Here is a 16,792-nt window from a genome sequence, read left to right as displayed (position 1 = left end):
ATTACCTCGCACATGCAGTTAAACCTCGATTTACTACAGATAAATGCATATTTACATCTTTGAATTCTGAAGAAATCACTCGAGTGTTTAAAACATAACGAGGTTGAAGTTATTTACACACCCAGTTGAAAGTCCATGAAAAATGTCTAAGTGTTTCGGCTCTCTTCCCCTGGGTTGGCTCACAGGGTCGAGGACACAAATTCAGAGTCACAACCCCTTCCTGGGTCCAGTTCTTACTACCATGGAGGCCTCACCTCAGCAAAAGGGCCAGGTTCTCCAGCAGCTGGAGCCAAGCTGTTCTCCACACTAGGTCTTGCCAAGGACTTGACGCAAATACCACAGGAGCCACAGAATCGTGCAGATGGGCGATTGCTGGCTCCACATTTATAACAAATGGAGTAGCAAGTTGCAACGCCAGGCTAGAGGATAGAAAATACTTTTATATTTTCATGAATATCAGAGACACAATTTTCCCATACAAATTACGCCCAGACCATACAATCTGCAGCCACCCAAAGAACACAGGCCCATACCCTCTGACCCCGTAATTCTACCTTCTAGAATTTATCCTACAGATGGACAAATTCACAAAGAAGTATATTCAAGACCATTCCCTGCAGGACTGTGGCTTTAGAGGAAATAACTGGAAACAGCCAGCCCTAAACGTCCAGCACCAGGGGATGGTCTAAACGCACCACGGGACATACAGACAGCAGAAAAAATGAGGAGGTTACTAACGAGATACACTGCTAGGAGCAAAGAACTGGGTCTGTGTTCATATTAAACTACCAGCTACTTATTAATGCATCTAATGGCTGAAAGGAGACCTCAGAAAGTGGGTAACAGTGATTACTTCTGGGGGTAGGAGCGGTGGGACTAGGATGGGAAGGGAGACTAACCCTTCACACAAAACCTCTTGCATTATTTACATGTGACCCTTACTCTAATAAATAATTCTGAGTGTTTCATTAAAAGGGTAAGCAGACAATTCATAAAAGAAGAAAACACCAGGAGTCAATAGATGAGTGAAAAGGTTTAACCTCAAAAAATGCAGATGAAAACAGCAATGAGGGACTTTCTCCATTTGAGAGAACTAATGATCTCTGTCTGCAGTTTCTTAGGGAAATAGGTGCTAGGACTCAAATCCCAAGAAGCGATTTCAGCAAGGCTGTGGAAGGGAGGAGCCTGGCTTTGGGTGGGGGCCCTGAGGCACAGAGAAGCTGTGTTAAAACCCCCATGGAGGCTCCGTATCAAGTTCAGAAGCAAGCTTCCCCTGCTCTCACGTGGACGGGTGGACACAGGGCCGTACAGGCGGGTCAGTACTCAAATCCCCACCCCCGCAATCCAGAAGAGAAGGAAGCCCCAGACCAGTGCGAACCCTGGAAATATGGTACTTCTGCCCCAAAGAGTAAAACTATGATGAGCTTCACCAGCGGATAAATTAGAACAAAGAGCATGCGCTCCTTCATGGAAAGTCGATGAAACTGGTGCCTCACCTGTCTTGAAGCCCCCGTTACCTGGGACACCAAAGGCAGCGTGCCCACCGCCCTGCTGTGAGGATGTTACTAGAGAAAAAGCCTGAGGAGAGGGGGGTGGCCTGAGGGGTCACGGCTGCGGCTCACGCTCTCTCCTTCGGACTCTGGTTTCCATCTGGCAACGTCAACTTACTTGCCACTCCTGACACAGGAGAAGAATTATTTTCTTTGCGGGAGGGAGTTGGGATTGTCTCGTGAGACTTTCTGAGACTCTGGCAGGCGGACCTGGACTAGAATCTTTGCTCCCGCTGCTAAACCCCACGGCAGAGCTGGCCCGCGGGCGCCCTGGTCGGCTCTGTTTACAGATGAGGGAAAGCGAGGCACCGAGGGGGTGAGCCCCGCGATCTGAACCCAGGCCAGCCGACTCTACGCTATCACCTGGCTTTCATCCACGACTCCATGCAGCCCCTTCAACACAGTGGCTCCCTCTCGGGGCGCTCCTGCGGCGGGATTTCACCTGGTTAAGCGCAGCGCAGTCCGCAGGAGTGCTCAGCACAGGGTCAGGCTCCCTGTGTCAGCTTTCTTCCCACTAGACCTGATTTCCTGAAGGGAAAGGACTCTCATTTCACACTTTTCCCCACAAGCACAGGACCTGGGACACTGGCACCTGGGAGCCCTTCAAGTAGTTGCTGAATGAATCAATCGATCAATGAGCAACTGACTCCATTGATAACAGAATGTGTGCACACATTATAGAAAGTGTTTACTAAGGATAATTTTTCCTCAAAGAAAACTATGCGCCCAGTGTATCCTGTTTTACTTCAGGGACTGCTCTGTTGTCCTAAAACAGACATCTATCCAGAAAGAGGCTACACCAGCTCCCAACATCCACAGATTCTGAGAAAGAAGACACCTTTAGAATATATACTTATCCTCGCCCCATTTATGTGCAATTAAAGGAAGACTCTTTGGGATAAAATCAAAGGAGAAACCCTTTGGAAACTTTTCCTTCAGACTTAAATTTCTATTTATCCTGCTGTTAAAGCAGGGTTTTGATACAAAACTTGCTAATCTGGGTTTCTAAATACAAAGCCTTCAGACCTTTCATTGAAATGCACAGTGATTCAGTTATACCTATATACATTCATACGTATATGTGTGTGTATGTGTATATATATATATTCTTTTTTCTCTTAATTTCTTTATAAGCCATACAATTGTTTAAAACATAAACCACAACATTCTTGAAGGGTTTATGATGTATAAAGGTGTAATATGTATAACATAAAGGATGGGGGAAAGGATATGAACCTATACAGTTGCAAGATTTCTGTATTTAACCTGATGTGGTACAATAATAACTAATTAGACTAAAAAGTTAAAAATGTATATTTTAATCACTGGGGTAACTACTAAAAAATAATGCCAAGAAATACAGCTAAAAAGCCAACAAGAAAATTAAAATATAATTCTAAAAACTATGCAAAAACCCACAAAAGGCAAGAAAGTAGGAACAAAGGAAACAAAACAGATGGGAAAACTAAAAATCAATAATCAATAATAAAATGGTGGATCAAAACCCAAACATATCAATAATTATATTAACCTTTGATGGACAAAACATTCCACTTAAAAGGCAGAAATTATCACAATGGATTTTTTTTTAAAAAAGGAAAAACAAAAAAAATTTTTTTTAATTTTAAAAATAAAAAGGAAAAACAACTATATGGAAGCCACAGACAAGGTTCAACTATATAGGCTGAAAGTAAATACATAGATAAAAATATTCCATGTAAACAATAAAAAAGAAGGCTGGAGTGGTTCTGTATCAATATAGGATGAAACAAGTTTAGGGGAAAAAATGTATTACAAGAGATAAAGAGGGAAATTTCACAAGGATAAAGGTTAGGTTCACCAGGAAGACATAACAATAAAAAATGTTTATGTGCTTAACAAAATACATGATGCAAAAAGTGACAGAATTAAAGACAGAAGTAAACAATTCCAGAATCATTGTTGGAGGTTTTAACACCCCTTTCTCAGCATTTATCAGAACAATTAGAATATGATCAGCAAAGACATATAAGATCTGTGCAACATTACACTTTGACTTCATTGATATTCATAGAATACCCACAATGACAGAACACATTTTTAAGTGCAGCTGGTATGTTTTCCAGGTTAGACTATATACTGGGCCATAAAACAATTTTCATTGACTGAAAATAACTCAAATCATACAGGGTATGTTCTCTGACTATAACGGAATAAAATTATAAATGAGTAACAATAAGATAAGGGAAACCCCATATATTTGGAAATTAAACAACCAACCTATAAATAAATCATAGGTCAAAGGAGAAATCACAAGGGATGTTAGAAAATATACTTTAATAAAATTTTAATAAAACTAAACTGAATTATAAAAATACAACTTACATAAATTTGTGGAATATTGCTAAAGAAGTTCTTAGAGATAAATTTGTAGTCTCTTTTAAAAAGAAGAAAAATTTAAAATCAAAGATTTGAATTCTCACCTTAAGAAATCAGAAAAATAATATTAAATAAAATCTAAAACAGAGAAGAAAGGAAACAATAAAGAGCAAAATTCCAAAAAATGAAACCAAAAAATAGAGAAAATCAATGAACCAGAAGCTAGTTCTCTGAAAAGATCAATAAAAGTTTTAAGTCTCTATGGGACTTCCCTGGTGGCACAGTGGTTAAGAATCCACCTGCCAATGCAGGGGACATGGGTTCGAGCCCTGGTCTGGGAAGATCCCACATGCCAAGGAGCAACTAAGCCCATGCACCACAACTACTGAGCCTGTGCTCTAGAGCCTGACAGCCAGAACTACTGAGCCCGTGTGCCACAACTACTGAAGCCTGTGCACATACAGCCCGTGCTCCACAACAAGAGAAGCCACCACAACGAGAAGCCCACACACCGCAACGAACAGTAACCCCCCTTGCCGCAACTAGAGAAAGCCCACACGCAACAAAGACCCAACACAGCCAAATATAAATAAATAAATAAATTTTTTAAAATTTATAAGTCTCTAGCTGGAGAGAGAGACTGAGAAAAAGAGAGAAAAGGCAGGAGAGAGGATGAGAGAGAGAGGAAACTGAGAACACAAATTACAAACATCTGGAACGTAAGAGGCAGTCACACTGCAGATCCTACAGACATTAAAATGGTAAAGAGGGGATGTCATGAAAAAATGCCTGATAATACCAAGTGTTGGTGACAATGCAGAGAAACTGGAACCTCCATACCTCACTGGTAGGAATGTAAAACGGTATAGACACTTTGGGAAAAGAGTATGGCAACATCTTATAAAATTAAAGAGGAACTTAGATGGAACCAGCAATCCCAGTCCTATGTATTTACCCAAGAGAAATGAAAACTACATCCACATACAAACTTGCATGTGGAATGTTCACAGCAGCATTATTCATAATGGCCTGAAACTGGAAACAACCCAAGTGCCTGTTAACTGGTGAATGGATGAATTCGTTATATTATATCCATACGGTGGAATAGTACTCAATGATCAAAATTTTTTAAAAATTGGGACTTCCCTGGTGGTCCAGTGGTTAAGACTTTGCCTTCCAGTGCTGAGAGTGAGGGTTCGATCCCTGGTTGGGGAGTTAAGATCCTACATGCCTCATGGCCAAAAAACCAAAACATAAAACAAAATAAAAATTAATACATACAACATGAATGAACCTCAAAACATTATGGTAAGTGAAGGAAATCAAACACACACACACAAGAGCTACATACTTCCTTAAAAGGTAATGCCACAGGGTCCAAAGGGATGAGTATTTTCTGGGGCTGGTGATTATGGGAGGGGCTCAGCTGCCAAGAAACATGAGGAAACTTTTTACGGTAACGGGACTGTTCTGTATCTTTACGGTGGTGGTGGTTTAAATGACTGTATATAACTACCAACAGTCATTAACCTGTAAAATTAAAATAGGTGAGTTTTATTGCTTATAAATAATAACTCTATAAAACTTGGAACAAAAAGAGTTCCTTCAAATCAGCTAGTCTTAGACTGTCAGTAATTAGACACAGCATTAACAGTTACCTTGGGGAATTCCCTGGCCATCTAGTGGTTAATACTCTGCGCTTCCACAGCAGGGGTGCACGGGTCCGATCCCTGGTCGGGGAACTAAGATCCCACAAGCCACGTGGTGTGGCCAAAAAAAAAAAAAAAAGATATCTTGGCCAACCTTCCTGTTAAGGGGTGAATTGTTGTAAATCAACAATTAAAAAGAAAAATTTAAATAAAAAGCAGAGAAAAGAAGTTACAAGTATATGAAAAACAAAGATTTTTTTAAAGGTAAATTGTGTCTCCTCCAAAGAGGAGTCCTAACCGCAGCACCAGGGGTTAAATTTTTTCTTTAAAAAATGTGACCTTATTTGGCAATAGGATCTTTACAGAGGTAATCAAGTTATTATAAAATGAGGTCATTAGGGGGGCCCTCATCCAGTATGACTGGTGTCCTTATAAAAAAGGGAGACAGAGAGACACACACTCAGAGGGAAGAGGGTGTGAAGTCATACAGGGAGAAGGTGGCCAGGTGACTGGGGTGATGCGCTCCACAGGGAGCTGGAGAGAGTCCCTTCCCTAGAGCGTCATGGACAACAGGGCTCTGGCAGCATCTTGATTCTGGACTTCAGGTGCCCAAAACTGTGAGACAATGAAATTCTGCTGTCTCCAGCCACTCGGTTTGCGGTACTTTGTGTTGGCGGCCCCGGGATCGCAACCTCCTGCCTGCTGATACTAACGTGCTGACTACACTGATCATCACATGCTTGTCCAGCTTCCCAAGTAATTGCTCCGAGATGAGAACAAACCCCCCAAACAGAGAGAAATATTATACAACGGCCCCAAGGAAGCAAGTATTTTTCTTCTAAATTGGCTAGTAAATGCCGACTTCTTCATGGGATTGTTAGGCCAGGGCAAGAGCCACCAGGAAGTAATTTTAAACTTCATCAGAACATTTTATAAACATAAAACAGATCAGCTACACGGAACCTATTCACTATATTTAAATTTCTTCATTTTAAACACTCAAGTTAGGCTGGCAGGAAACCCAACGATGGGTGCCCACCATGCTCTCAATTTCAAAACACAGCAGGCACACTGTGGAATTGAGTCTCTTTTTGATTAAAGCCTCTCTTCACTTAAGTGCTGAAAACTCACTTATTTTTGTTTAAAATACTACCTATAGTTGTTACCAGCACTTGTACTTTGCAACTTGCTTTCCTAGGATCGGGAATTTGGGACTTGACATGTAGTATAAAATCAGTATGTGTACATTTTGCTTATTGATATGCTGTGATCTGAGGGAATCTGAAATGTTTTACCAAAATAAAGCTTAAATTTTTCTTAAAAAAAAACCAAAACCAAGACAAAAAACACAGCAGGCACAGTCCACACAGACGTGCCTGCCTGTGAGTGAAATGTGAATGGCCTCTACCCCACTGGCTGCCGCCAGCCTTCCATGCAGTCACTAAGTGAAATTGTAAGAAATTGCCAACTTGACTGAATCACCCTGAAGACTTTGAAAACAGTTTTGTACTGGTGAACATAGAAATGTTGCTTTCACTTTACCATGAGCAGCTTCTTTTGGTCTCTCCCCTCTCTTCGCCTACAAACTTCCTCTTCCCTCTGCAGACTATATTTCTTATCACTAACACTGAACATTTATCAGCCATTAAAATACAGGGCTGGCACATGCAGTCAACCTACCTCTTGTGATGAAGGCAGGGGCCCCTCACAGGTGACACAGTATCTCAGGTGAGCAGGGTTCCCTGTGCCGCAGGTGCGGCAGATCACTTTCTCCTTGAAAACAGAGAAGGAGAAATATGTGTTTCCATGGAGGCTCTCTAATTTCTTCACAGATAAATGTATTCATTTTTCCTGTCAATTCATCTGCATAGTATAGCATACTAGGACAAAAGGGTGTTAATAAGGTGGAACAATATAAGAGGTACATTATCTACCACCATAATGATTAGCAGTCAGATATTCTGATGATTTCATGATCTAAAACTTATCTTTCAAAATAACTTACATGGAACACAAGTTTGAATACACACACACACACACACACACACACACACACACACACACCATGCAAAAAGGGAAACCATATGTAGCTGTGCTGATTTGAAGTGGCATCTGTAGGTTGATTCAAGTTTAAGGTTTTATTTCAAGGCATGATACTCTGAAGGCCATGAAAGCCAGAATTGAGAAGTTTCGTATTTATTTAATCATTCGTTTTATTTCTTTCTCTTATTCAGTATTTAGTATGTAAATTCTTTAAGTCCAATAAATCAAAGTACTATTCAAAAAAAAGAGAAAGAGGGCTTCCCTAGTGGCACAGTGGTTGAGAGTCCGCCTGCCAATGCAGCGGACACGGGCTCGCGCCCCAGTCCGGGAAGATCCCACATGCCGCAGAGTGGCTGGGCCTGTGAGCCATGGCCACTGAGCCTGCGCATCCGGAGCCTGTGCTCTGCAACGGGAGAGGCCACAGCAGTGATGGGCCCGCATACCGCAAAACAAAAAAACAAAAAAAATCACCACCTTAAAGATGTGAAATTTTTATGAAAATAAATAAATAAATAATGAAAACTAGCATGACAGGGGCTTCCTTGGTGGCTCAGTGGTTAAGAATCCTCCTGCCAATGCAGGGGATATGGGCTCAAGACCTGGTCCAGGAAGATCCCACATGCCGTGGAGCATCTAAGCCTGTGTGCCACAACTGCTGAGCCTGCGCTCTAGAGCCCACGAGCCACAACTACTGAGCCCTCATGCCTAGAGCCTGTGCTCCGCAACAAGAGAAGCCACCACAGCGAGAAGCCTGTGCACCGCAACAAAGTATAGCCCCTGCTCACTGCAACTAGAGAAAGCCTGCACATAGCAACGAAGACCTGATGCAGCCTAAAATAAATAAATTTATTAAAAGAAAAAACAACTAGCATGACATAACTCTGCCCAGTGCAAACTAACTCTGCCCAATCCCAATACTGCCTTGCAAAACTCTCTTTAAACAGAGTGAAGCAAGTCAGAAAGAGAAAAATAAGTATCGTATATTAACGCACATACGTGGAACCTAGAAAAATGGTACAGATGAACCAGTCTGCAGGGCAGAAATAGAGACACAGACATAGAGAACAAACGTATGGACATCAAGGGGGGAAAGCAGTGGGGGTGGTGGTGGTGGTGGGATGAACTGGGAGACTGGGATTGACATGTATATACTAACATGTATAAAATAGATAACTAATAAGAATCTGCTGTATAAAAAAATAAATAAAACTCAAAAACATTTTTTTTTAATTTAATAATCTTTGTTTTTTAGAGCAGTTTAAGGTCCACGTCAAAACTGAGCAGACGTTACAGGGAGTTCCCATATACACCCCTGTCCACACACACAACCCCCCAGTATGAACATCCCGCACCAGATGGTGCATTTGTCACAACTAGTGAAACTGCACTGGCACATCCTCATCTCCCAAAGCTCACAGTTTACCTTAGGCTGCATTCCTGTCAAATTCTCTTTAAAATCGCCCAACCACAGTACTGAAACCCTATAAATACCTTTCCCCATCTTCTCTCTTCTGAGATGCTGCTAAGATGGTCAAAGTGCTGGTTTATCTCACTGTATTCGGTCCAGTAAGCACAGCCTTCTTGGTCGACAGGTTTTCCTCATGGTTTCTGGGGTGGCTTTTTGACACCACGTGGCTCATTTCTTGAAGAGCAGTGACCATGACCCACAGATAAAAACCCCGTATCACAATCACTACATCATAGATTCATGTATGTCCGTAGGGACAATGTGGGACTCAGGCCACCACCAGACAGCCTTACTGAGGATCCTAAACATTTACAACAAGCACTTTATAAAAAGCCAAAACCCTCATTTGCTGCTTCATCCACAGCATTGGCAACACATTGACCAGTTGAACAGTTCCAAGCAATTTCGTGGACCCGGCTTAGTCACTGGGGTAACACTTTTCCTTACAAAGCAGCTGGAAGATGAGAACAATTTTCTAATCTCCCAAATGATAAGCTTTAATTGACACAAGCCAGTAGGTAGTGGCAAACTTAATCTCAAAGAGGATTTTGTAAGATGCCAAGGTCAACCTGACACAGAGCTGTGGTTACACTGGCATCAGCCCTGAATCATTGGGTGAGGGGCTGGGGTCTCATAGGAGGTACCTGTGCCCTCGCTGTGTGAATCACCAGATCTCTTTCAGAGTAATGACTTCACGAGGATCCCAGCCCTAAGCCTCACAGATTCCAGGAACCCCAGACACAAGGGGAGTCCTGGAGGTAAAACATGTGTTGCTAGTTAGAGCCAGAAGGAAGCTGAAGGTCTCTTTCTAAAAGAGTTCATGTGTTCTGGTGAAAGGGGAGATGCTGACATTAGTTTTCAACTGTAGAAAACGGCCAAAGGGATGCCTTTGTTTTTTTGTAAAAGAGTGAAAGAAAGAACGAACGAAAGAGGGACTTCCCTGGTGGCACAGTGGTTAAGAATCCACCTGCCAATGCAGGGGACACAGGTTCGAGCCCTGGTCTGGGAAGATCCCACATGCCGCGGAGCAACTAAGCCCGTGAGCCACAACTACTGAAGCCCGCGCGCCTAGAGCCTGTGCTCCGCAACAAGGAGAAGCCACCACAATGGAAGCCCGTGCACCGCAACGAAGAGTAGCACCCTCTCTCTGCAACTAGAGAAAGCCCGTGGGCAGCAATGAAGACCCAACACAGCCATAAATAAATAAATATATTTAAAAAAAGAAAGAAAGAAAGAAAGAAAGAAAGAAATGGGAGGGAGGCAGGAAGAGGCAAACAAACAAAACCAAATTTAAATGTGTGAATATATATAAATATGTTTCTGTGCATCTAGAAAAATACATAGAAGGACACTCACTAAGCTGCTGTCATTGGTTATTTCAGGGGATAGAAACAGAGGTGGGGTGGGGAAATTACACACTTCATTGGGTATCTTTGGACTATTTCACGTGTTACTGAAAGCTAGAAAATTTAAAAAAACGTAAAATCCTCTCCTATTCTGAAATACAGGCCAGAGGATAAAAGAAGAAACTCCTGCTACTATATCTTCTAATCCTGGCAGTAGAAAAAAGTATCTGATGCAGCAAAATTCCTCAGCGTTGACAAGGGCTTTACATCAACACAAGAGAAGCCTGCCACAGCGGGTGGGTCTGTCTGCATCACAGCAGGAAAAGGACCGATGGTGCTTTGTGCACTTTGTGGAGTGAGATGGAGACCAACCTAGAAATGGGAGGGAGGCATCAACTGGCCTTGCTGGCGCTTTGGGGAGGGAAGGCACGCTGGCTTCCGTGAGCAGCTTACACAGGTGTTCCCACTGACCTCAGAGGAGGCTCTCTGGGTGAGAATGTGATCTAAAAATCTGTCGCCCTTGTAACATCTGGGAAAGCCACTGGGATGAAGATTTCCAACCAGGGTCCTTCTGTGGGTACCAGCAATACTGAATGTCCCGTCGTAAAAATCAGGCATTTCCCACCAGATCAGATGTTACGGTGACAAAGGTCTCTCTAAAAATCAAGTCTGATTAAAAGCCGTCCTTGCTTTTAACCCTCCAGGGTCCACTGGGAAAGAAGGGTAGAGAAGGCGCCAGTTCCCACAGCCCACGGGTCCCGCCAGCATTTCTGCAGCTCACGAAACCCAACTGCTTGCAAAGTTTTGGAGCACATCCTGCAGTTTCCGGTCTCTGTGCGTCTTTCTGGCACGCCCCCCTCCTCCACCTCATACCTGAACACACACCCACGCATCACTTCTCTTTGTCCCACCCCTTCCCATATGGCAAATGCCTGTGCCTCCTACAGCTTCTGCTCAGATGATACCCCCTCTTCAAAGCTATCCCTGGCTCTGGCCCCCGACAAGAGTTGACGAATCCTCCTCTGTGCCCCCTGCCACCATGGCAAGCGGGGGCCCAGATCACTGGGGCAGTGGGTGCAGGGGTCACAGCCCGGAGAATGCTGTGAGCAGAGCCCTAGAGGGTGGTCCGGGAAGCAGCAGCTGGTAAAGCCACATCAAAAGGTGCCTTTGAAAAAGCTCCTCAGTACCTGAGGGCTGGCACGGGAGGGGCAAGGTGGAACCCAGAGAAACTGGGTGAACCTGAAGGAAGGTTCATGGCTGCGCCTTGGTGAGGGATGCCAGCTGCCTGGGGACCTCGCTCCTTCCTCAGGCTCCTTCCCCTAATCGTCCCTGTTCAGTGACCCTAGAGCAGGTGTCCAGTGACTGCTTCTCAGGCTCACACCACTCCCTGTGCCACCTGGCGCTCCTGGGAGCTCAGACTTATTCCAGTAAATTCTTAGGGTGCAGAATGTATTGTGTACATGGTAAAGTACACAAAAAAGAAGAGGCTGGAGTACCAAGAGTGACCCAAACGCTTTGGTAAAAGCAGCACAACTAAAGCAGTATAACTAATAGTATAAGACATACAGCTGTTGAAGTCATGTCTTTATTAAAAACAATAGTAAATCGTATGAGTCCAATGTTAAAACAGACAAAACACCAGGGAAAAAAACACCATGCCAACAGAAATGATCATGAGATTCTCACTTCTGGAGATAATGATAAATGTACCCTAAATCATTATTTCCTAAAATCTTGAGAAAGTTAATGTTTCAGAGAGCCCTTTATTGAAGCTGTGCCTATTTGAGGCATTTTTAGCTAATGTGAAGCTTGCGTACTCAGTAATTTCATGATTCCCTTTGAAAACTCAACATCAGAAGTCAAACAGGCTTGATTTTCTAAATTTCATCTTTGAATTATCAATTGATTTCCTCATTATAAGGTATATGTTCTGCCTTTGGCCCATTAATAGAGTAGAAATCAGTTTCAAGTGATTGTCTCTCATCAAAACTGTACTTTAAAAAGGGGTCACTCTCAGGAATAAAGACGCAGACGTAGAGAATGGACTTGAGGACATGGAGAGGGGGAAGGGTAAGCTGGGACAAAGTGAGAGAGTAGCACCTACATATATACACTACCAAATGTAAAATAGATAGCTAGTGGGAAGCAGCCCATAGCACAGGGAGATCAGCTCGGTGCTTTGTGACCACCTAGAGGGATGGGATAGGGTGGGAGGGAGGGAGACGCAAGATGGAAGAGATAGGGGACCATATGTATATGTATAACTGATTCACTTTGTTATAAAGCAGAAACTAACACACCATTGTAAAGCAATTATACCCCAATAGAGATGTTAAAAAAAAGAGAGAAGGCAAAAAAGGGGTCACTCCTGGATCTGACGCTCCTAATCACTATAGAAGTCCTATGTTTATCCTCAACCGAGGACTTACTTATACCTTTGTACCCCCTATCTCTCCACAACATGGGAAGAACTCTGGGTTTCAAATGCTGAAGGTGACATGATATATACTGAGCTTGGCTCTCAGCCAACACTTACCCCTATTCCTCCTGTTTTGAATAGTTCAAAGGGTTCGAAATGATATTATCTTCAAATATCCCGGATAATGTAAATATTAGTGAGAACAGGTGCTGCTGTGATTGACGGAACAGCCAAAACCATGGTGACTTAAACAAGAGAGAAGCTGGTGTCTCACTCTCATGTATAGGAAGTTTGGAGATAGGCCTCCAGGGCTGTATGGTGGCTTCTTCCTGCAGTGACTCCTAAAGTTTCTTAAGATTGAAAATAGTCATCAAACAGAAAGATGAGTAAATTTTCATCTACCTGACGTTGGCCCAGCCAGTTCTTCAGAATCTCACTTCTGAAGGTTTACTTAGCCTGGGACACTTTTGAACATTCTTTTCACAGTGAAGAGGAGCTGGGACATGTAAGAAAAAGTGGGCTTACCTTTTCTCTCATAAACTTTGCCCACATAGACTCCACAAGGTCATTTTCGGAGTGTTACAGTTCTAATTGTACATTAGGTCCACGCACTTCCCTTATTGCTAAAAATTCTTGCTTTTTTAATCCCCAAAGTTATCTTTATTAAATCTATTTCATCCTCTAGTGACCTTTACTTGAGGTCAAGTAAAATGGAGGTGAATGGGACTATAAATTGAAAAATGGAGAAAAGATACAGTTTGTATGTTCAATAATTCTACCAAACAAATTTTCATGGCATGACGTCATTTATCTAATAAGATTTTTTAAATGTTCATGATGATACTTAACTTTTCCATCCACGTGACTAGCTGTAATCCTTCTTTTCTACGTAATAGAGACCCATAATCAAACAAAGAAAACGAAAACATGAAGTGACTTTAAGGACAAGATGAAAAGTCAATATTAATTACAATGTTCGAGTTTAAATATATGAAGTAAACAATTGTCTGTGTTAGCTGCAGTGCAATTTGTCCTCCAAATCCATGTTCAGGGAACACATTTCTGTGTATCTCTCCTGATATTTAGATCCTACTGGCAAGTTAAACTCTTGGGCAGATGCCTTTCCAAAAATGAGAGTGGATTTTGTTCACAGGTATTAGCTTATCAATTGTTAGCCAAGTCCATCAGCTGAAGAAAGATGTTTAATGGTTCGAACATTAATTTCTATGTGTTTTATTCATACTTTTACAGATTCGCATTTCATTACCTTCAAGCGGAGGCTGGCCTGTGGCTGCAGCTGTGGAGTGAGAGGAGCCTCACAGACCACACAGATGGGCGTGTTCATGGGCACCAGGTTTTCACATTCTGCACATAAGCCCATCTGCACAAAGAATGAGGTCAGGTTGGCAAAAACTGAAGGTATAAGTAGATCTTAAAACGTAAGGTTGAATTTGCTTTTGTAAAAATTCCTTTTAAATAATTACCACTTTTATTCTTATTTCTTTCCTATTAAAGTAAAAACATGTTTATTGTAGAAAAGAGAGGTTTAAAGAAAAGAAAAAATAGCTTACAGCATGATGGAGTGAGGAAATCGACACATCTTCTCTCCAAAAAGCAATGATAAAGTTGGATAAAACTTTAAAAATTCTGAAAGTCAACCAAAGACAGACAACAAACTGAAAAGTAATGAACTTTGGGCAAGGACACCACACGTCTGTTGGGTCTTGCTTGGGCTGTCCCCATCCTCCTCCAGCTCCGTCAGCGTGGAAGCTCCACAGAGCAGGGAGGGCTGTGAAAAGCAGCAGCTTCACGGCTGCTGACGGGCAGGGCTCGTGTGATTTGGAGCACGGTTAAGGTGATGATCTCGGTGGCAAGCAAACAGGGAGGACAGTGGATCCACTAGCCTGAGCTCACGGTCCTGTTTGGGACAACTGATGAACCAGCAACTAGCCAGGGACTTGAAGGGGAGTTCCAGAAGGTAGGTCATCTCTAGGGGGCTTGATAAACCCCTCCCACACCCTCAGTTGACTGGAGGATGTTCGCATGTGCAGCGTTAGACCTAAGAGGGTCCAAGCCACCCACACATCCTTGGCTGCACATGAAGATACAAGAGAGCTCAGCATAAAGTAAGAGCTGGGGCAGACATGAAAACAGCCTGAAGTTTGAATGTTCTGCCCGGCCCACAACAGATCCCTCAGCAGAGACTGGAAGCCTTGGAGGACCAAGGTGTTTGAGCACAACTTCTGGCCAATCTTTAGTTGAACTCTAAGCTATGCACAGCCTGGGCTGATCCCAGGCTTAAAAACAAAACAAGGGGAAAACCCTGATATTAGTGGCTGAAAACTGCAGGGAAGACAGGCTTGAAAGAGTTAATCCAAGTAAACAAACAAAAAAACCAAAACAACAACACAAGGAGAAAAAGTCAGAATCCAGATTTATTATACTATCTAAAATGTCCAAAATTCAAGAAAAAATTGTGAGATGTGCAAAAAACAAGAAAGTGTGACCAGTACTTAGGGGAAACAAATAGTCAATAGAAATTGCCCCTGAGGGGAGGAAAAGAAGATATATTGGAGCAAAACTTCTGTGTATTACTGGATTTAAGTTAAATTATTCTGAAATAGACTGTGAGAAATTAAGGAGTATGTTGTAATCTCTAGCGTTCTCTTAGAAAATAACATTTAAAAAGAAAAGAACTTTTTAAAATAGTGGAAAAAAAGTAGGAAACATAGGAATGAAAATGGCATACTAAAAATTATTTATTTAACACAAAAGAAGGAAGCAAAGGAGGAACAGAGGAACAGAAAAGACGTGAGACAAATAGAAAACAAACAGCAAAACAGCATATGTAAATCCAACCATATCATTAAAGACATTAAATGTGAATAGACAATAACACCACATTCAAAAGGCAGAGACTGTCAGATGGGATAAAAAAACGAGAGGTATGCCCGACTAGAGACATGCCCTAGATTCAAAGATACAAATAGGTTGAAAATACAAGTATAGAAAAAGGTATATAATGGAAATAGTAAGGGTAAGGGAGCTAGAGTGACTGCATAAGTGTCAGGAAAAAAGGACTTTAAAAACAAGAAATAATCCTAGAGACAAAGAGAGACACTTTGTGATGATGAAAGGGTCAATAAATCAGGAAGACACAGCAATTATAAGTATACATGAACATAACAACAAGTCCCCAGAATACATGACGCAAAAACTATGAGTCAGCCTTAAGATAAGGCTCCATCTATCACCTGATGATTCTAAGCCCCAACTTTTACTGGTGGACCACAGTGGCGTTTGGGAACTCTAAGGATCAGCATCAACTCAGAGCTAGTATCTAGTAATATCCCAAAGGTTTAGGCATTTCCTTTTCCTCAAGGCACAGGCCTCTCCGGAAAAGGCTTCAAGGATGACCTATGACATGTACTTGCAATGATGCAGGGTCCATCCTCAAGGACACCCAGCCCCCCTTCAGTTAGGGAGCTGTGGGTTTGTGAATCGACTTAAGTCTTGAAACTGGGTGACACCCTTGGATGTTCCACTGTGGTGGCTCAAGTCACATATTTGGCTACAAAACATGTGATTTTTTTTTTCTATTATATAAACCAAGCAAGACACTAGTAGGCTGTCCATCTGTTTCATTCTTAGGAAGACCACGATCAGATTCTGATTACTGATATGTTGCTGCGGCCTTTTACAGTAGATGTGCCCACCCTGTCTTTGGCAGTTAAGTGCTGTCACTTGACCTCTGGAATCCCGTTAGCTCCCTGAAATCAGGGAGCCCATCTCAAGAGTGGCATCACCCCATGATCATGTCTGGCCTCCAAGGAAAGCAGCCATGGAACTTTTCAAGGATGCAGGTGCTCCTTTCACTAATATGTATTCCTAACTCTATGCCTTAGTGAAGGATGTGTCTTCTGGGCCTTCCTGTGAAATGCAGGTGAGAGTTGGGGGCA

The 16,792-nt window shown here is 42.4% G+C and overlaps 1 protein-coding gene across 2 annotated transcripts in view; it reads right to left on the bottom strand.

Moving 5' to 3' along the window:
* DZANK1 (double zinc ribbon and ankyrin repeat domains 1) overlaps window positions 1-16,792 on the bottom strand; it is a gene marked incomplete at both ends in the record, with an annotated part of 68,963 nt that overhangs the window by 27,600 nt on the left and 24,571 nt on the right. For both annotated transcript variants that reach the window (XM_079718338.1, XM_079718339.1), the window contains 3 exons: window positions 255-419; window positions 7,238-7,330; window positions 14,101-14,214. In XM_079718338.1, the coding sequence (XP_079574464.1) occupies window positions 255-419; window positions 7,238-7,330; window positions 14,101-14,214 (372 nt within the window). The remainder of the gene's footprint in view (window positions 1-254; window positions 420-7,237; window positions 7,331-14,100; window positions 14,215-16,792) is intronic.

This window comes from Hyperoodon ampullatus, assembly GCF_949752795.1.
Source record: "Hyperoodon ampullatus genome assembly, chromosome: 14".
Taxonomy (NCBI): Eukaryota; Metazoa; Chordata; class Mammalia; order Artiodactyla; family Ziphiidae; genus Hyperoodon; species Hyperoodon ampullatus.
The sequence above is the reverse complement of the archived record's forward strand: the minus strand, read 5'-3'. Positions and strand labels throughout refer to the sequence as shown.